Genomic DNA, 22,782 nt, shown 5'->3' with positions numbered 1-22,782 from the left:
CATGAACTACTTACAAACTGGCTCTCAAACGAATGTGAAACATTTGCTGCTAAGTTGTGGCCTTTCAGTCTTACCTGCCTTATCTAATCATTATCAAGACAGTCACTATGAGAAAACTATTCTCCAAATCATTGAAAGTTTAAGTCCTCCAACAAAAGCAATATTAGGGAAGACATTTCACTGTTAACCCATAATATAGTATTTCCATTGTTAACCACAATCTTAGATAAGATGGAATAGTTTAACACTGGTGTCAGTACAACATTTCATTCATTGTACATCAGTGTTAAAATATGAAAAACCAACTAATTTTATTAAAAGAAATTAAGTTCACCCATAGTCTAAACCATTTTAAAATCCACTGTATTCTTCCTGGTCAAAATACAGTTACAAGCACTCAAGAAACATTCCTTTTTTTCCAATATACTAATCTTGCAGTTCTATTTGCTACATTTTTTTTTAAGTGAGGCTATTTAGTGAATGTTGATAGGAATTATCTTCATATTTCTCTGATATAGGTGAAGATGTTATTCTCCTCACATCAAATACTCAGCTCTTTCACTATGTCTTCTATCACATCAAATAATACTAAAGACTCCTACTTTATTTTGTTATAAAGATATGCCAGTACTTCAACTCAGTGATCCTAACCTTTTTGGCACCAGGGACTGGTTTCGTGGAAGACAATTTTTCTACAAACTGGCAAGGAGAGAGATGGTTTTGAGATGAAAATGTTCTGCCTCAGATCATCAGGCATTAGTTGGAGTCTCCTAAGGAGCACACAGTCTAGATCCCTCACATGCACAATTCACAATAGGGTTTACGAAAATCTAATGCCACCACTCAGCTGAGAGGTGGCAGAGCTCATGTGGTAATGCTGGCTCACCCACCACTCATGTCCTGCTGTGCAGCTCAGTTTCTAACCGGCCTGGGATCGGGGACCTCTGCTTTAAATGAAGTCTCTTTTTAAAAAAAAAAAAAAAAACATGGAGGAATTGGTGAAGTAATTTCAAAAATTCAGAATATCCCTCTTACTTTAATATAGAAAAATGCTCTAAACACGTATATGTTTACATGCATTACTACTTTATTCAAACACAAAGAGCATATTTTAAAAAATTTTCATGTGTTTTACATTTGGCATTAAACTTCATGAAAAATGTTGATATTAATTATTTTCACCTAACTTAGAAGGACCTCACATTGCTCTGATGCAGAAAAAAAAAAAAAAAAACAGAACACGTATTTTCACATGAACACCATGGATTAAGGAAAAGCAGCAACAGATTTGAAAGCTGAATTATATAAATAATATTTGCTCTCCAAAAACCTCAAATACTGTAAATACAAATGAAGTATCTATGAAATATACCTGTCAAAACATCAATGTTCTTGCTACTTTAAAACATATAAGCAAATAAATTATCTAATTATTTTGCCTTTAGATTCTGTATAAATTTATTTAGTATAAAGGCTGAAAGTGTCTGTGCTTTAGTCCTTTCTCACATAAATTCTCTGACACATTTAGACTTCATTTTTTATTAAATACTTCCTCACATTTATTGCGTCTACAAACTTTTTCTATGAACCCCTAGGTGACTTATAAGTTTGATATTTTGAATAAAGCTTTTCATATTTTTACATCTATAGTGTTTCTCTAGTATGGGTTATCTTGAGTAAGGGTTGAGCAGTTTAAATAATTTGCCACATTTTTAATATTTGTATGGAATTTTTTCAGTTTATATTCTCTGCTGTTGTGTAAAGCTTGAAAAATGGTTAAAGGTTATGCCACATTCTTAACATCTGTAGGGTTTCACTCCCATATAAATTATCTGATGCACAATAAGACATGGATATCAAGTAAAAATCTGCTCCATGTTTTACATTTTCAAAGTTTTTCTCTAGTATGACTTCTCTGATGTGTAATGAGGTATGACCTAGAGTTAAAGGCTTTGCCACATTCTTCACATTTGTAGGGTCTCTCTCCACTATGACTTCTCCGATGTGTAGTGAGGTATGACCTATAGCTGAAGGCTTTACCACATTCATCACATTTGTAGGGTCTCTCTCCAGTGTGACTTCTCCGATGTGTAGTGAGGTATGACCTAGAGTTGAAGGCTTTGCCACATTCTTCACATTTGTAGGGTCTCTCTCCAGTATGACTTCTCTGATGTGTAGTGAGGTATGACCTGTAGTTGAAGGCTTTGCCACATTCTTCACATTTGTAGGGTCTCTGGCCAGTATGAATTCTCTGATGCTGAATAACATCTGAACTATAACTAAAGGCTTTGCCACATTCTTTACATGTATAGGGTTTCTCTCCAGTATGAGTTCGCCGATGCACAGTAAGACCTGAGGAGTCACTAAAAGATTTGCTACATGCTTTACATTTGTATGGTTTTTCTCCAGTATGAATTCGATGATGTCGAATAAGGTGTGAACTATAAGGAAAGGCTTTGCCGCATTCTTTACATTTATAGGGTTTCTCTCCAGTATGAATTCTCTCATGCACAGTAAGATTTGAGAAACAAGTAAAAGGTTTGGCACATACTTTACATTTGTAAAGATTCTCTCCAGTATGAATTTTCCGATGTTGAGTAAGGCAAGAACTACGGCTAAAAACTTTGCCACATTCTTTACATTTATAAGGCTTCTCTCCAGTATGAACTCTCTGATGCATAATAAGATTTGAAGAACGAGCATAAGATTTGCTACATACTTTACATTTGTAAAGTTTTTCTCCCGTATGAGTTGTCTGATGTTGAGTAAGGCATGAACTACGGTTAAAAGCTTTTCCACATTCTTTACATTTATAAGGTTTCTCTCCAGTATGAATTCGCTTATGTTTAGTAAGGTATGAACTACAGCGAAAGGCTTTGCCACATTCCTTACATTTGTATGGTTTCTCTCCAGTGTGAATTCTCTGATGCACAATAAGATTGGAGGAACGAGTAAAAGATTTGCTACATGCTTTACATTTGTAAAGGTTTTCTCCAGTATCAATTTGCTGCTGTTTGGTAAGGTATAAACTACAGTTAAAGACTTTGCCACATTCTTTCCATTTATAAGGTTTCTCTTCAGTAGGAATGATCTGATGTTGAGTAAGGTGCAAACTATGGTTAAAGCTATCCCCACATTTTTCACATTTGTATGGTTTCTCTTCGTTATGGATTATCTGCTTTCTAAGATTTGATGACTGACTAAGGTCTTTATCATATTTATTACATCTATATGAGTTTTCTCTGATATGGATGGTCTGATGTTGAATATGTTTTAATGACTGGGTACAAACTTCTACACATTTATTACATTTGTAAGACTGTTCTTGCTTCTCTTGCCCATGCATACTCTGAAGAAAGACTTTCTCAAATTCTTTACATTTGCATTGTTTTTCTAGAAAGCAATTTTCCTGATGATTTTTAGGGCTTGAGCTTTGGTTCAAGGTTTTTTCAGAATTATTGCAATGATAATTTTTCTCTCCAATAAAAACATCTCGGTACCTACTTAGAGTAGAGACCTGCCTAAATAACTCTGAAGTTTTATCATATATGTGATGTTTTCCCCAAATATCTATTTCCTCTTGTTGACTAAACAATGATGAATGAGTAAAGACCTTCCTATATTGATCAAAGTTATAGCTTTTGGCACAAGGAGAAAGTATTTGTTGGTGAAACAAACTTTCAACAGAGGACTCATCAAATTGATCATATTTTAAAGTCTTTTCATCATAACATCCATTGTGCCCGTCACACTCCTCCCTTTTCCACCTTTTTCTTAAATGTAAATTCTCAAGATCACAGTTCCCATGTCTCCTTGATATCACTTTTTGGAATGAAGCTTCTGTGCATTGCTCTGTCAACAGGTCCTTGTTATAATGTGAAAACACATCTGAAAGATATAAAAATTTTAAGAATTCCAATTACTAGATTCAGATACATATATTTTACAAATCTAATACACAAAATTATGCTAAGTTGAGAATACAACAGTTGAGTGAAAAACCTGAGGCTCTGTTTTCTCAATTGATATACAAACTTTACTACAATCACTTTACAACAATAAAGTGGCATGTGAACTACTAAGACACCAACAGTGGAGAAAAGGGAGTGTTTGTGCCACCTGCCCTTGCCCCTCAGCAGCATCTGCATGGCAGGGAGAAATCTGTTAATTTGGGAGACGGAGAGCACAGTGACTAGGGGACTACAATGAACCCAGTGCTGCCCTATCACAGCAGAGACCTGGCAGGATTCATCACCTTCTGACTTAGGAGCTGCTGGTCTCTGAATAACCAACAGTGGTACCCCAATAACACATCATGAACACTGGACTCTGAGATGTCCCACTGTGGTGGGTATAATGAAAGACACCTTCTGTTTGAGCAAAGCAGAGGAAAAAGTAAATGGGATTCTGTCTTGCACCTGAGGTACCAGCTTGGCCACAGTGGGGTAGAGCACCAAGCAGACTCTTAGGGTCCCTTAGTCACATTTCTGGACCTGCCCTGCACCAAAGAGTAAGTCCCAGATGTGGAAGCAGTCATCACAAGCTAACTGAAGAGTGCTTGGGCGTTGAGTAAACATCAGTGATAGCCCAGTGAAAACCCCTGTGGGCTGGTGGTGGTGGCAGACACAATATGAGGCTCCTCTGCCTGCAGAAAGGGGAGGGAGGAGAGGGAAGGATGTTGTCTTGTGATTTGAATGCCAGCTTAGCTGCAGTAGAATAGAACATGAGATAAATAAGGCTTCTGACTTCAATACCTGGCTCCCACACAATATCTCTGGACCTACTTGGGGCCAAAAGGAACTCACTGCCCTGAGGAGACACAAACCTGGCTGGTTACCACCTGCTGATTGTAGAGGCCTAAGGTCTTGAGTAAACTTAGGTAGTAGCCAGGCAGTAATTACACTGGGCCTTGGATGAGACCCAGTGCTGTGCTCACTTCAGGTCTAAATTAGCACAGTCCCAGTGGTGGGGGTAAGAGGGAAGCTTGTGTCATCCCACCCCAGCTCCAGGTAGCTCAGCATAGAGAAAGGAATTCCATTTGTCTGGAAGAAACTAAGGGAACAGAACAAGAGTCTCTGTGCTTGGTAATTTAGGTAATTCATCGATTTTAACCAAGACCAGCAACATGGTACCTCTGAGTCTGTAAGAAGAACATTATTGAGTTTGAGATCCAAGTACTTTCAAATTCTGGAAAGCCTTCCCAACAAGGGTGGACATAAAACCCAAACTGTGAAGGCTACAATAAATGCCTAACTCTTCAATGCCCAGACACAGATGAACATCTACACATTAAGACCATCCAGTAAAATATGGCCTAACAAACTGAATAAGGCACAAGAGACCAATCCTGGAGAAACAAAGTAAGTAACTTTTCAGACAGATAATTCAAAATAGTTGTGTTGAGTAAACAAATTCAAGATAAAATAGAGAAGGAATTCAGATTCTATCAGGTAAATTGAACAAAAAGATTGAAATGATTAAAAGGAATCAAGCAGAAATTGAAGTTAAAAAATGCAATTGGCATACTGAAGAATGCATCAGAGTCTCTTAATAGCAAAATTGATCAGGCAAAAGAAAAAATTATTGAGCTTGAACATAGGCAATTTGAAAATATGTAGAGAAGACAAAAAAGAATGAAGCATGCCTACATGATTTAGAAAACAGCCTGAGAAGGGTAAAGCTAAGAGTTATTAGCCTTAAAGAGAGAAAGAGAAAGGGGTAGAAAGTTTACTCAAGGAATACGATCAGAGAACTTCCCTGATCTATAAAGATATCAATATCCAAGTACAACCAGGTTACAGAACACAAAGTAGATTGAACCCAAAAATGATTACATCAAGACATTTAATAATCAAACTTCCAAAAATTAAGAACAAAGGATCCTAAAAGCGCCAAGAAAAAAGAAATAGCATATAATGAAACTCCAGTATGTCTGGAAGCAGATTTTCAGTGGAAACCTTAGAGGCCAGGAGAGAGTAGCAAGACATTAATTTAAAGTGCTGAAGGAGCAAAACTTTTATGCTAGAATAGTGTATCACGTGAAAATATTCCATAACCATGAAGGAGAAAAAAATGACCTTCCCAGACAAACACTGAGAGATTTCATTAAAACCAGACCTGTCCTACAAGTAATACTAAGGGGCATTCTCTTCCATCTGTAAGAAGAGAATGTTAATGAACAATGAGAAGTCATCTGAAGGTACAGAACTCATTGGTAATAGCACAGAGAAAAACTGAATATTATAATTATAATGTGGTGTGGTGTGTAAAATACTCAAGTAGAAATACTCAATGATGACTCAATACAACTACAACAATGTTTCAAGACATAGTACAATAAGACATAAGGAGAACCAACAATAAGTTTAAAAATGGGGAAACAAAGTTAAAGGGTAGAGTTTTTACTAGTTTTCATGTTGCTTATTTGTTCATTTAGGCAATCAGTGTGAAGCTGTCAACAGTTAAAAAAATAGGTTATAAGATAGTATTTGTAAGTCTCATGGTAACCTCAAATAAAAAAAAAAACATACAACAGATACAGAAACCAAAAAGCAAGAAATTAAATCATACCACCAAGAAAAATCCTGTTCACTAAAACGAAGACAGGAAGGAAGGACAAAATAAAGAGAAGATACAAAAACAACAGGAAAACAAATAACGAAACGGCAAGAGTAAACACATACTTATCAATAATAACACTGAAAGGAAATGCACTAAAACTCCAATTAAATAACACAGAATGGGTGAAAAAAAGAAAAAGGAAGACCCAGTGATCTGCTGCCTATGAGAAATACACTCCATCTATAAAGATACACATAGACTGAAAAATAAAGGAATGGAAAAATGTTCCATGCCAATGAAACCAAAAAAAAAAGAACTAAAGTAGCTATACTTATATCAGATAAAATGTATTTCAAGACAAAAACTGTGAAAACAAAACAAAGATCATTTTATGATAAAGGGATCAATTCAGCCAGAGAATATAACAATTTTAAATATCCATGTACCCTACACTAAAGCACTGAGACACATGAAGCAAAGTGTATTAAAGCTAGAGAAAGGCCCCAATACAATAATAATTGAGACTTTAACACACCACTTTCAGCATTGTACAGATCTTACAGACAGAAAATCATGAAAGAAACATCAGACTTAATCTGTACTATAAACCAAATATACCTAATAAATATTTGCAGAACATTTTATCTAATGGCTACAGAACACACATTCTTCTCAGCACATAATTTTCAGATACACAACATTTTAAGTTACAAAACAAGTCTTAAAACATTCAGAAAAGTGAAATAATATCAAACATCTCTGCCCACAATGGAATATAACTAGAAATCAGTAACAAAAATTTTGGAAACCATACCAACAAATGTAAATTAAACAATATGCTTCTGAATGAAAATTGGATCAATAAAGAAATTAAGAAGGAAACTGAAAAATTTCTTCAAACAAATAATGAAAAAACACATACCAAACCTATGGGATACAGCAAAAGCAGTACTGAGTGAGAAATGTATAGATATATGTGCTTTCATCAAAAAACAAAAAAAATCAAGTAACTTAATGTTGCATCTTAAAGAACTAAAAAATACCAAAACAAAACAAAAATTATAATAAAGATCACAGCAGAAATAAATAAAATTGAAATAAAAATACAAAAAAAATCAATGAAATGAAAAGTTGATTTTTTAAGCAGATAAAAGTTACAAACCTTTACCTTTACTAAGAAAAAAAGAAGACCCACATAAAATCAGAGATGAAAAAGGAAACATTATAACTGATACTGCAGACATTCAAAAGATTATTAGTGACTATTATTAACAACTGTATGCCAATTAATTGGAAAATCTAGCAAAAATAGATACGTTCCCAGATATATACAACCTACCAAGATTAAACAAGGAAGAAATCCAAAACATGAACAGACCAATAACAAGCAACAAGTTCAAATCCATAATAAAAAGTCTCCCAGTAAAGAAAAGCCCAGGACCTGATGACTTCATCACTAAATTCTACCAAACATTTAAAGATCTAATACCAGCCCTACTCAAAAACTTCCAAAACAGAGGAGGAAGGAATGCTTCCTAACTCATTCTTTGAGGTATTACCATAATACCCAAATCAGAAAAAGATACATCAAAAGATGAAAACTGTAGGCTAATATCTATAATAAATATTTATGTAAAAATAACAAAATATTAGCAAACAGAATTCAACAACACATTAAAAGATTGTTCATTATGACAAAGTGGGATTTATCCCAGGTATGCAAGAATGATTCGGCATATGCAATCAATCAATATGATACATCATATCGACAGAATGAAGGACGAAATCATATGATCTTTTCAACTGCTGCTGAAAAAAGCATTTAATAAAATTTAACACCCTTTGATAATAAAAACCCTCAAAAAGCTCGATATAGAAAGAACATACCTCAAAATAATAAAAACCATATATGACAGATCCACAGCTAGTATCATCCTGAATGGAGGGAAAAAATCTGAAAGACTTTTCTCTAAGATCTGGAACATGACAAGGATGCCCACTTTCACCACTGTTAATCAACATAGTACTGGGAGTGCTAGCTACAGCAGCAGTAAAACAAGAGAAAAAAACTAAATGGCATCCAAATTAGAAAGGAAGTCATCAAATTATCCTTGTTTGCAGGTGGTATACTCTTACACATTTAGAAAAATCTAAAGACTCCACCAAAAAACGATAAGAACTGATAAAGTTGCAGGATATAAAATGAACATACAAACATCAAGCATTTCTATATTTCAACAGAGAATCTGAAAAAACAGATTAGAAAGTAATTCCATTTACAGTAGCCACAAATAAAATTAAATACCTAGACATTAACTTAACCAAAGAAGTGAAAGATCTGTACAATGAAAACTATAAAACATGAATGAAAGAAATTGAAGAGGATGGCCGGGTATAGTGGCTTACGCCTGTAATCCCAGCACCTGGGAGGCCAAGGTGGGCAGATCACTTGAGGTCAGGAGTTTGAGACCAGCATAGCCAACATGGTGAAACCCCATCTCTACTAAAAATACAAAAAATTACCCAGGCACGGTGGCGCATGCCTGGAGTCCCAGCTACTTGGGAGGCTACGGCAGGAGAATGGCTTGAACCCAGGAGGCAGAGGTTACAGTTAGCCGAGATCACGCCACTGCATTCCAGGCTGGGCGACAAGAGGAAAACACCATCTCAAAAAAAAAAAAAAAAGAAAGAAAGAAAGAAAGAAAAGAAAAGTATAGAAGAAGACACACACACACACACAAAATCCCATGTCAATGGATTGGAAGAATCAATATTGTTAAAATATCCATACTACTCAAAACAATCTACAGATTCAATACAATCCCTATCAAAATACTAATGACATTTTTCACAGAAATAGAAAAAACAATCCTAAAATATATATGGAACCACGAAAGACTCAGAATAGCAAAGCTATCCTAAGCTAAAAGAACAAAACTTAAGGAGTCACATTACCTGACTTCACATTACACTCAAGAGCTGTAGTAATCAAAATGGCATGGTACTGGCATAAAAACAGACACACAGACCAATGCAACAGAATAGAGAACCCAAAAACAACTCCAGACACCTTGAGTGGACTCGTTTTTAACAAAGATGTTAAAAACATACACTAGAGAAAGGATAGTTTTTTTCAATAGCTGGTGCTAAAAAAACTGGATATCCATATACATGAAGACAAGCTATTCATTAAAAACAGAAACTTAGACCCCTATCTCTCACTATATACAAAAATCAAATCAGAATGGATTAAGGACTTTAAGACTTCAAACTATGAAACTACTATAAGAAAACATTGGGGAAACTCTCCAGGATACTGGTTTGTGTAAAAATTTCTTAAGTAATGTACTAAAGCACAGGGAACCGAAACAAAAATGGATATATGGGATCATGTCAAGTTAAAAAGCACCTAGACAGCAAAGGAAATAATCAATAAAGTGAAGAAACAACCCACAGAACGGGAGAAAATATTCACAAACTACCCATCTGACAAAGAATCAATAACCAGAATATGTAAGGAGCTCAAACAACTCTCTAAGAAACTATCTAATAATCCAATCAAAAATGGGCAAAAGATTTGAAAGGACATTTCTCAAAAAACACCCAGACTAGGGAGCAGTGGCACAATCACAGCTCACTGCAGGCATAAATTTCTGAAGTTAACTGATTCTCCTGCCTCAGCTTCCCGAGTACCTAAAACTACAGGCATGCACCATCACACCTAGTGTACTTATTATTTTTTATAGACACAGGGTCTCACAATATTGCTCAGGCAGGTCTCAAACTCCTGGCCTCAAACGATCCTCTGACTTCAACCTCCAAAGTAGTTGGGATTACAGGCATGAGCCACAAAACTGGCTAAAATATCTGTATTAAAAATGTTCAGTCAACTAAAGGAGAACACAACTAAACTAAAAGAGAAAATGGATGATGAAAATGAACAAAGAGATTAAAACTATAAAAACACAAAGTGTGGAGGTAAAAAATAAAAACTAAATTTAAAGATTCACTAGATGAGGTCTACTGCAGACCTGATGTAACAGGCAAAAATCCCCAGCATGCTTGATAACAGGTCATTTGAAATTTTAGAGTCAGGAAGGCAAACAGGACAAAAAAAAGAAGGAAAACACAGCCTAGTAAACCTATGGGATATTATCAAGTAGGTAATATACTCATGAGAATTCTAGACTGAAAAAGAGCAGAAAACTTATTTGAAATAATAATGACTAAGAATTTTCCAAATTTGATGGAGAAAATGGCCTAAAATTTAAAGTTCAACCAACTCTGGAAGCAACACAAAGAGACTCACATGAGACATTATAATCAGAAATTCAAAAGTGACAAAGAGAATCTTGAAGTCAGAAAGAAAAAGATGACTTGGCAGGTACAAGGCCACTCATAAAATGATCAACAGATGTCTCAGCAAAAAAATCTCACAAGCCAGAAGATGGCAGGATGATATACTGAAAGTGATGAAAAAATGACAACTACCTACTATGAACACTACATCTGCCCAAACTATACTTTAAAAATGAATTAGAAATAAAGAATTCTTGGGGCCAGGCGCAGTGACTCACGCCTGTAATCCCAGCACTTTGGGAGGCCAAGACGGGCGGACCACGAGGTCAGGAGATGGAGACATCCTGGCTAATGCAGTGAAACCCCGTCTCTACTAAAAACACACAAAAAAAGCCAGGAGTGGTGGCGGGCGCCTGTAGTCCCAGCTACTCGGGAGGCTGAGGCAGGAGAATGGCGTGAACCCGGGAGGCGGAGCTTGCAGTGAGCCAAGATCGCACCACTGCATTCCAGCCTGGGCGGCAGAGCAAGACTCCGCTTAAAAAACAAACAAACAAACAAACAAATAAATAAATAAATAATTCTTAATAAAAGCTAAATGAATTTATATCCATTAGACCTGTCATACAAGAAATGCTAAAGGAGTCAGTTCTTTACATTGAAAAATAAAATGATGGTAGGGAGGAACAAAAAATCATGTAACAGTATAAAGCTTTCTGGTTAAGGTAATAATATACACAAAGTATTCGGTATTATTGTAATAATAGTATATAGAATACTTTTAATTCTGCTATACATTTGAAAAGACAAACACTTTCTTGTGTGTGTGACTGTTTGTATGGCTTTTTAATATTTTTAAAATTTACCTGATAAAATTCTGTATTATTAATTACATGGAAATATAGGATACAAAGATGACACAAAATTTTCAGTATCTTGTGGAAATGAAAACACTACATACCTACACAGTTTATATATATATAAATAAATGTGTGTGCATACATACCTATGGATGACACCAAAGGCCCAATTAAAATGCAACTGGTGGGTAGATTAATTTCTAAAAAGATAATTTAGAAGTCCTAATTGCAATTTACTTTTTTTTTTTTTTTTGAGACGGAGTCTCGCTCTGTCGCCCAGGCTGGAGTGCAGTGGCGCGATCTCGGCTCACTGCAAACTCCACCTCCCGGGTTTACGCCATTCTCCTGCCTCAGCCTCCCGAGTAGCTGGGACTACAGGTGCCCGCCACCTCGTCCGGCTAGTTTTTTTTTTTTTTTTGTATTTTTTAGTAGAGACGGGGTTTCACCGTGTTAGCCAGGATGGTCTCGATCTCCTGACCTCGTGATCCACCCGTCTTGGCCTCCCAAAGTGCTGGGATTACAGGCTTGAGCCACCGCGCCCGGCCGCAATTTACTTTTTGATTCATTTTTGTTTTGTATTACAATCTAGATTATTAGAAAATACACTCATCATTTTAAATTAATATGCTTATAAAGTATTTTAAATAAAAATATTGAGTGGCATTATGCAATCTGTATAACCAATAACTAGGCATTCGAGAGCCTGTTAACTTTGAAATACATACAGGTATGTAGACTTCCTGTTCCTAAACACCAGTTAGGCATATCTCTCACAATTCACTTTCACTGTGTAATTTTAAGATTTTTTCCTCTTGCTTCTCTGGATTTTTAAATTGTGATATTAGGGTGTCAATTTTAGATCTCCCCTGCTTTCTCTTGTGGGCAATCAGTGCTATACATTTCCACCTACAATACACACTGCTTTAAATGTGTCCCAGAGATTATGGTATGTTGTGTATTTGTTCTCACTGGTTTCAAAGAACATCTTTATTTCTGCCTTCATTTGGTTATTTACCCAGTCAGTAGTCATTCAGGAGCAGGTTGTTCAGTTTCCATGTAGTTGTGCAGTTTTGAGATTCTTAATCCTGAGTGCTAATTTGATTGCACTGTAGTCTGAGAGAGAGTTTGTTGTGATTTGTTCTTTTACATTTGCTGAAGAGTGTTTTACTTCCAATTATGTGGTCAACTTTAGAATAAGTGCAGTGTGGTGCTGAGAAGAATGTATATTCTGTTGATTTGGGTTGGAGAGTTCTGAGGATAGACATCTTCAGATTAGGTCTGCTTGGTGCAGAGCTGAGTTCAGGTCCTAAATATCCTTGTTAATTTTCTGTCTCGTTGATCTAATATTGACAGTGGGGTGTTAAAGTCTCCCATTATTATTGTGTGGGAGTCTAAGTCTCTTTGTGAGTCTCTAAGAATTTGCTTTATGAATCTGGGTGCTCCTGTATTGGGTGCATATATATTTAGAATAGTTAGCTATTCTTGTTGAATTGATCCCTTTACCATTATGTAATGGCCTTCTTTGTCTCTTTTGACCTTTGTTTGTTTAAAGTCTGTTTTATCAGAGACCAGGATTGCAACCCCTGCTTTTTTTTGCTTTCCATTTGCTTGATAGATCTTCCATCATCCCTTTATTTTGAGCCTATATGTGTGAAAAGACAACACTTAAAAATAACTGTAAATCTCTGTTAATGGATCCACAATACAAAAGGATATAATTTGTGACCTCAACAAAATACAATAAGGGAACATAAAGAGGCAGGATTTTTGTATGCTACTAAAGTTATCAGGTTAATACAAATTGTTAAAAATTTTAAGATGTTTTGTGTAATATCTATGGTAACCACAAAAATACCTATAGTAGATACACAAAAAGAAATGAGAAAAGAATCAAAATATGCCACTATAAAAAAAATCAATAAAACACCAAGGAAGACAGCAAGAGGAAAATAGGAACAAAAAAGCTACAAGATCTAAAACAAAAAAACAAAAAGCAATGTCATTCCCTTTCAGTAATTACTTTGTATATAAAAAAATTAAATCACTCACAAAACAAAATTTGGCTGAAATTCAATAAACAAGATCCAACTCTATGCTTTCAATAGAAGACCCACTTTAGATACAAAAACACACATGAGCTGAACATGAAAGCATGGAAAAAAGAAATTAAATGCAAAGTAAAACACTATCAGACAAAATACACATTACATCAAAAACTGTCACAAAATACAACAAAGGGCATTATATAATAATAATAGTGTCCACTGACCAGAAAGCTGTAACAGGCTTTAGCATATATGCACCTAATGTCACAGCTCCCATATATACATTGTGACCTTTCACAGAATTGAAGCAAGTAGCTAACAGCACAATAATAGTAGAAGACTTCCATACTCCACTTTCAGTATTGCAAAAATGAACAAAACCAAAAACAGAAAGAAGATCAATAAGGAAACAGAGAACTTGAACACTAAAGACAATTAGACTTAACATATATACATAACTTTTCACCCAACAATAGCATAATACACAATATCTTTAATCACATATAGCACATTATTCCAGATAGACAACTTTTTAAGTCATAAAACGTCTTAACAAATTTAAACAGATGGAAATCACACAAAGTATTATTTTTGACTACAACAGAATAAAGCTTGAAGTTAAAAATGAAAAGAAAACTGGCAAGTCTACAAATATGTAGAAATTAAACAAAGTCTCAAACACATTCTTGTTTAAGAATTTGAAGACTCAATATTCTTAAGATTTCAATACTATCCAAGGTGATTTACAGATTCAATGTACTCTCTATCAAAATACCAATCCATCTCTTTGCAGAAGTATTAAAATATTCAAAATATCTATGGAATTTCAAGAAATCAGAAATAAACAATCTCAGGGGGAAAAAGAGACAACTACTTTCTGATTTTAAAACATTACAAAGCTATAGTAATCAAAACAGTGTGGTACTTGAATAAAGACAGACAAGTATTATAGATGATGTAAAGATTAGAGAGCCCATAAATCCTCATGTATATAATAAATTTACCTTCAACAAGGGTTCTAACAACACACAATGAGGAAAGAACAGTCTCCTCACCAAAGAATGTTAGAAATACTAGAAATCTGCAAGGGAAAGAATAAAGTTGGACCTCACTTTGTACCATATACAAACATGAACTTTAAATGAATTGACTTCCTTTTTATAGCTATTGTGAATGGAATTATGAAATTTCATATCCTGCAACTTTAATGAATTTATTCGTCCTAACAGTTTTGTTTCTGTTTTTTTCTTTTTGGTCTTTGATGTTGTGTTCAGGTTTTGTCTCCAACAGGACCCATTTAACTTCCTCGTTTCCAATTTAGATGTAAAAGACATCTACTAAGTACTAAAATTAAGATACCTAGCAATGAACTTAACTAAGAAGATGAAATATTCCTACACTAAAACTACAAAGCATGGATGAAAAAATAAAATACATGTGAATAAATGAAAAGATACCTTGTGTTCATAGATTGAAAAGATATAATTAAAATGGCCATACTATCCCAAATGATCTATGGATTTAATGCAACTCTGATCAAAAAGTCACCAGCATTCTTCATAGAAACAGAAAAAAAAAAAAAAATCTAAATGTATGTGGAACTACAAGGGACCCTGAATAGCCAAAACAATCCTGAGCAAAAAGAATAAATCTGCAGACAATACAATACCTTACGTCAAAATTTACGACAAAGCTATAGTAAGCTAAACAGTATTGTACTGGCACCAAAACAGACATATAGACCAATATGCCTGCTGAGCCAAAAAATGCATTAATGCATCTAAAGCAAACTGATTTTCAAAGGTGCCAAGAATATACTTTGGGGAAAAGACAGTTTCCTCAATAAATGATGCAGGAAAAATTGAATATCCATATGCAGAAAAATCAGACTATAACCCTACCACTCACCATATACCAAAAAATCAACTCAAACTGGATTAAAGAATTAAATGTAATCAGCCCAAACTACGAAACTATTAGATAAAAACATAGGGCAAATGCTTTACAACAGACTTGGAAAATATTTTTCAAATAAGACTTCAAAAGCATGGCCAGTTGCAGTGGCTCATGTCTGTAATCCCAAAACTTTGGAATGCCAAGGTGGGAGAATCATTTGAGTTTGAGGGCATCCTGGGCCACATAGTGAGATCCTGTTCCTACAAAAAAAAAAGTTTTAAATTAGCTGGGTGTGGTGGTACATGTCTATAGTCAACCTACTCAAGAGGATGAGACAGGAGGATCACTTGAGCCCAGGAAATCAAGCTTGCAGAGCTATGATCATGCTACTTCACTCTAACCTGGGTGACAGAGTGAGACCATGTCTCCTAAAAATAAAGACTTCAAAAGCACAGATAGCAAAAGAAAAAACAAATATAATTACATCCAACTTTAAGAGTTTAAATACAAAATGAAAATACTAACAGAGTGAAAAGACAGCCTAAACAATGAGAAAATATTTGCAAACTACACATATGAAAAGGTGTTAATATCTAGATCATGTAAGAAGCTTTGAAATTTCAAGATAATACAAACATATAACCGAATTTTAAAATATCAGGAAGATCTTACTAGACATTCTCAAAAGAAGAAATACAAATGGCCAACAGGTACATAAAAAATGCTCAAAATCATTAATCACACAGGAAACACAAATCCAAGCCAATGGGACCCCCTCACTTCAGTTACAATGGGTATAATCAAAAAGAAAAAACATATTAACAAAAATGTATTGGTGAGGTGGTGAAGAAAAGGAATGCATAAAACTGTTGGTGGAATTATAAATTAGTATAGGCACTACAGAAAATGGTATGAAGATTCCTCAAAAAATCAAACATAGAGGTACCATACGATCTAGCAATTCCACTACTGGGTATACATCCCCAAAGAAAGGATATCAAGTTTGACAAAGATATCTGCATTCTCATGTTTACTGCAGCACTATTTATAATAGCCAAGATATAAAACCAATTCAAGTGTACAGCAACAGATAAATGGATAATGAAACTGCGCTGTACATACATATTATTAAATACTTTTCGGCCATTAAAAAATAATAAAATCCTGTCATTTGAAAAAAAACATGGATGGACTTGGAGAATCTCATGTTAAGTGAAATAAGCCATACGTAGAAAAGCAAATACTTTGTCTACCAATGTCTGGCCGCAGGCTGCCTTCATCGGCTCCTGAGCTCACCCAGAGCTTGCACCCACCTGCTAGACACTGCAGAGCCTCCTCGCCCACTCCCATGGCAAGCAAGATGATATGAGAGGTGATGCCGTCCATCAGCATCAGAAGGCCCCCTGGGAGGAAGTGGGAGCCATGGGTCCAGCTCCCCTTCACAGCCAGATGCAGATTCATATTTTGAACAGTTGATGGTCTCCATGCTAGAAGAAAAAGGCTGTCTTCTTGACACACTGAGAGAGATTCCAGAAATGCTGGCACCAACCCAGGGGAAATTACAAAAGGTTGGTCATGAAGGAGATTCCTTGCAGACAGCTCAACACTCCACCTCCACAGGAGTTCACGGCACTTGCTAAAGAAGTCAATGTAGGCAGGGAACAGCTCCTTGAAAGGAAAGAAGAAACTGCTGAAAAATGAAAGCAGAAAGGAACACCACCAGGCTGCTATTCGAGCATTTGTAATGCCCTGTCTCCAAGCATGAGCGCTATCTTAGGATGACAGTGGTGAAGAAACAAAGTGCAGTCTCAAGCAGGCATGTCCAGCGAAGCTGAAGTGCTGAAAGCACTGAAGTCATTATCTGAACAGCACAAAGCTCTGGATGAAAAGGTGAGAGAACGATTATGAGTAGCACTTGAGAGATGTAGTTTGTTAGAAGAATTAGGTGTCACACACAAAGAGCTAATGATTCTTAAAGAACAGAATAGTCAGAAAAAAAAAAACACTAACAGGTGGAGTGCTTAACATAAACCATGAACAAGAAAATATACCAAACATGAATGGAAAGAGATCTTCTGATGGTTCTTTAAGCTATGAGGAAGACCTTGCTAAAGTAATTGAGGTCCAAGAAATCATAAACAGTCAAGGGAGCAGAGCCAAATGAAAGAACACCTGGCTGCCCTCTCCAATCATGTGACAGAACTGGAAGAGGATCTGAAAAGATTTTCATCAAATCTAGAAAAGATTTCATCAAATCTGAAGAAATGAACCCCAAATTGCTAGAAGATGTCCATAAAGCCATGACCCAAAAGGAAGACATGGAAGAGAGAATCACTACTCTTGAAAAATGTGACCCTGCTGGTCAACCTTAGACACTGCCCTTGGCCAAGTGGTAGGCTTGCTGATCATGGTCCTGGCTACAGAACAAAACTTGCCACATCCCACTGTAGACTTAGCTATAACCCACTTGGCCTTTGCCCTGTCACTAGGAGCATTTGCCAAGAACCGAGGACAACTTACACCCACCTAAGTCTTAGGTGACATACATGCAGAATTTAGTCCTGTATGTGACACATGAATCAGGCAAAACCCACCTTCTTCACCTCTCAACAATGGTCTGGAAAAAAAGTCCTGCCTACACAGAGGTTCTCAAGGAAAAATACCTATCTGTAGTTCTATATATAGGATCATCAACAATGATCTGAATGTGGACCTGAAGTGACACTGTAACCTGATTCCAGCTGCATGCAACCACAGTTCAGGAACAGTTATGCTCAACCTGAGACCTCCCTAAAGGCACACACATCTGTGCCCACAAAGACATACCTGCTAACATTAGTCTCATTGTGAATCTTAAAGCAGCTCTGTAACCTACGTGACTTGGGTGCTGCTAAAGGTATTCAGTTTTATAAGGGAAGCAGACCATAAAAGTTCAGAAAATTTGTAGCCTAACAATGCAATAGAAAAGAAAATTCCATTTTCTGAGAAGAAACTCAAGCCAGCTGCAGGTATTTCCATAAGTAACGAGGAGCCAAATGTTAATCACCAAGATGATGGGGAAAATGTCTCCAGGGCATGTCAGAGGTCTTCACGGCAGCCCCTCCCATCACAGGTCCAGAGGCTTAGGAGCAAAAAGTGGTTTCCTGGGCCAGGCCCAGGGTCCCCATGCTGTGTGCAGCCTAGGGACTTGGTGCCCTGGTCCCAGTCACTCCAGCAGTGGCTGAAAGGGGCCAACACAGAGCTCAGGCTGTGGCTTCAGAGGGTGCAAGCCCCAAGCCCTGGCAGCTTCCACATGGTATTGAGCCTGTGAGTGTACAGAAATCAAGGATTGAGGTTTGGGAACCCCCATCCAGATTTCACAGGATGTACAGAAACGCCTGGATGCCCACGCAGAAGTCTGCTGCAGGGGCAGGGCCCTCAGGGAGGACCTCTGCTAGGGCAGTGCAGAAGGGAAATGTGGGGTTGGAGCCCCCACACAGAGTCCCTACTTGGGCACAGCCTAGTGGAGCTGTGAGAAGAGGGCCACTGTCCTCTGGACCCCAGAATGCTAGATGCACTGACAGCTTTCACTGGACACCTGAAAAAGCTGTAGACACTCAATGCCAGCCCGTGAAAGTGGCCAGAAGGGTGGCTATACTCTGCAAAGCCACAGGGGCAGAGCTGCCCAAGGCCATGGGAGCCCACCTCTTGCATCAGCGTGACCTGGATGTGAGACATGCAGTCAAAGGAGATCATTTGGGAGCTTTAAGATTTGACTGCCCCGCTGGATTTCGGACTTGCATGGGGCTTACAGCCCCTTTGTTTTGGCCAATTTCTCCCATTTGAAATGGCTACCCAATGCCTGTACCCCCAATGTATCTAGGAAGTAACCAACTTGCTTTTGATTTTACAGGCTCACAGGCAGAAGGGACTTGCCTTTTCTCAGATGAGACTTTGGTCTGTGGACATCTGAGTTAATGCTGAAATCTGCTAGGACTTTGGGGGACTACTGGGAAGGCATGATTGTGTTTTGAAATATGAGGACATGAGATTTGGGAGAGGCCAGGGGCAGAATGATATGGTTTGGCTGTGTCTCCATCCAAATCTCATCTTGAATTCCCATGTGTTGTGGGAGGGACCTGTTTGGAGGTAACTGAATCATGGGGGTAGGTCTTTCCTGTGCTAATCTTGTGACAATGAATAAGTCTCATGAGATCTGATGGTTTTATAAAGGGGAGTTTATCTGCACAAGCTCCCTCTCTTTTTGCCTGCTGCCATCCATGTAAGACGTGACTTGCTCCTCCTCACCCTCCACTGTGATTGTGAGGCCTTCCCAATCATGTGGAACTGTAAATCCATTAAACCCCTTTCTTCTGTAAATTACCCAGTCTTGGGTGTGTCTTTATCAGCAGTGGGAGAACAGATTAATATACCATCCAAGACCACCTTAGCCTGGATTTTGTTGTCCATATCATTATCAGCATTTTGGTCAAAACCATTCAACAAGTCTCTAAGGAGTTCCAAACTTTCCCACATTTTCCTATCTTCTTCTGAGCCCTCCAAACTGTTCGAACCTCTGCCTACTACCCAGTTTCAAAGGTGCTTCCACATTTTCGAGTATCTTTTTAGCAGCACCTTCACTCTACTGGTACCAATTTACAGGACTGGTCTGTTTTCATAACTGCTGATGAAGACACAGCCAAGACTGGGCAATTTACAAAAGAAAGAGGTTTAGTGGACTCACAGTTCCACGTGGCTGGAGGCCTCACAATCACAGGGGAAGGTGAAAGGCACATCTCACATGGCAGCAGACAAGAGAAGAGAGCTTGTGCAGGAAACTCTCCTTTATAAAACCATCAGATCTCATGAGACTTATTCACTATCATGAGAATAGCACAGGAAAGACATGCCCCATCATTCAATTACCTCCCACTGGGTCCCTCCCACAACACGTGCGAATTGTGGGAGCTACAATTCAAGATGAGATTTGGGTGGGGACACAGCCAAACCATATCAAATGCTAATGAAAAACACAAAAAAAGTTAAAAGTATAAATGTCCCTGGAAATGGTAAATACACAGTGAAATTCAGAATACACTAATACTGTAACACTAGTGTACAAATCACTTTTAACTCTCATATAAAAGCTACAAAATAAAAGCATTAAAATAAGTATAGCTACAATAATTTGTTAATGAATACAAAGTATAAAAAGTTACAAAGTATAATATATATAGTAATAAAACGTGTGAAAGGGAGAAAAACTGTTGAGTTTTTTTCCACGGATAGATGTTAAATTGTTATCATCTTAAACTAGACCTTTACAAATATAAGATATTTTATCTAAGTCTCATGATAACCTCTAGGAAAAAACTGTAGTAGATACACAAATGGAAAAAGCCATCAAAACATAAAAACAAAAACAAATCCAAAAATTAACAGAAGACAGCATGAGAAAAAAAGAAACTACAAAACAGAAAACAACAAAACTATAATAGTGAGTCCTTATGTATCAATAATTACTTTACATATAAAGAGATTAAATTATCCAATAAACAGATACTGGTATAGACTGAATGTCACCTCCAAAATTTTAGGGTGAAATTTAATAGCCATTGTGATGGAATTAAAAGGTGGGATCTTTAAGAAGTGGTTAGGCCACTGGGACTCAGCCCTCATGAATTAATTCATGTCCTTATGGGAGTGTGTTAGTTATCACAGAAGTGACTCTGTTGTAAAAGGGAGCTCTCTTCTCCCTCAGGTCTTTGGCCATGTTATTACGCAGCAAAAATGCCTTCACCAGATAACAGTGTCTTCTTTGCCTTCCAAGCTCCTGGAATCATGAGCCAAATAAACTTCCATTGTTTATAAATTAGCCAATCTATGGTATTCTATTATAGAAAACAAAACAGACCAGAATAAACACAGAGTGGCTAAATGAATTTTTTAAACTAACAGTATGCTGCTTACAAGAGATTCACTTTTGAATTAAGGACAAACATAAACTTAAAGAATAGAAACCATATTGCATGCAAACCACCACCAAGAGTCAGGAGTGGTTGTTGGTTATATTAGACGAAACAGACTTACATGCAAAAATCTGTCACAAGAGGAAAGGAGTTCACTACATGATGATAAAGAAGTTAATTTGTTAAGAGGATATAGAAATTAAAATTATGTATGCACCCAACACTGGAGCACCCAAATATACAAAGCAAACATTAACATAACTGTGGTGAGAAAATAACATGCAGTAACAGGGAATTTCAATGTCCTACTTACAACAAAGCATGGAATATTTAGAGAGAAAACTAATAAAAAAAAGAGTTCACCTGTATAACACTATAAACTAAATAGACAATATTTTATCAAACAGTATGAGAATACACATTGTTCTCAAGAATACATGGAATATTCTCCAGGATAGATCATATGTTAAACCAAAAATAGAAAACAAGTTTTTTTTTAATTTAAGATTAAAATTATATCAAGTTTTTAATCACAATGGTGTAAAACTAGAAAATCAACAGCAGGAAGAAAACTAGAAAGCTCACAAATGTGTGTGATACAGTGTGAATGTTTTGTCTACCACCACAAAACTCACATTGAAAAGTAATCCCCAATGTTGAAGGTGGAACCTAATATGGGGTGTTTGAATAATAAGGGCAGATCCCTCAAGTATTCTTTGGTGCTGTCCCTGATAGTGAGATCTTATGAGATCTGGTTGCTTAAAAGTGTGTAGCACCTCTCAACTCAGTCTCGTGCTCCTGCTCTTGCCATGTGACTGCCTGTTCTTCCTTTCCCAGTTCCCCTGATTGCAAACTTCCTGAGGCCCTCGCCAGAAGCCAAGCAGATGCTGGTGCCATGCTTCTGTACAGCCTGCAGAACTGTAGGCCAATTAAATCTCCCTTCTTTATAGAATGGACTAATACAGTGTTGACATTAAACAACATACTTCTGAACAACCATGAAATCAAAAGGGAAATAAAAAATTATCTTGATACAAATGAAATGGGAAACGCAAGAAACCAAAACTTCTGAGATGTAACAAAAGCAGTTCTAAGACAGAAGTATAAAATGATAAAGTTCTACAATAAGGAAAACAAAGATCTTAAGCAATCTAACTGTAATCCACAAGAAGCTTG

The 22,782-nt window shown here is 36.7% G+C and overlaps 1 protein-coding gene across 3 annotated transcripts in view; it reads right to left on the bottom strand.

Moving 5' to 3' along the window:
* Window positions 1-1,065: 1,065 nt before the first annotated feature.
* Window positions 1,066-22,782, bottom strand: part of ZNF267 (zinc finger protein 267) — a 43,896-nt gene continuing 22,179 nt past the window's right edge. For 2 of the 3 annotated variants that reach the window (XM_030925215.1, XM_010381023.2), the window contains one exon: window positions 1,066-3,888. In XM_030925215.1, coding sequence (XP_030781075.1) covers window positions 1,889-3,888 — 2,000 coding nt within the window. In that variant the 3' untranslated portion in view covers window positions 1,066-1,888. Of the gene's footprint in view, window positions 3,889-16,971; window positions 17,327-22,782 lie in introns of all 3 variants that reach the window. The other variant, XM_010381024.2, reaches the window with a different exon arrangement.

The sequence above is a fragment of the Rhinopithecus roxellana genome, chromosome 20, assembly GCF_007565055.1.
Source record: "Rhinopithecus roxellana isolate Shanxi Qingling chromosome 20, ASM756505v1, whole genome shotgun sequence".
Taxonomy (NCBI): domain Eukaryota; kingdom Metazoa; phylum Chordata; class Mammalia; order Primates; family Cercopithecidae; genus Rhinopithecus; species Rhinopithecus roxellana.
This window is presented reverse-complemented; position numbering and strand designations above follow the sequence as displayed.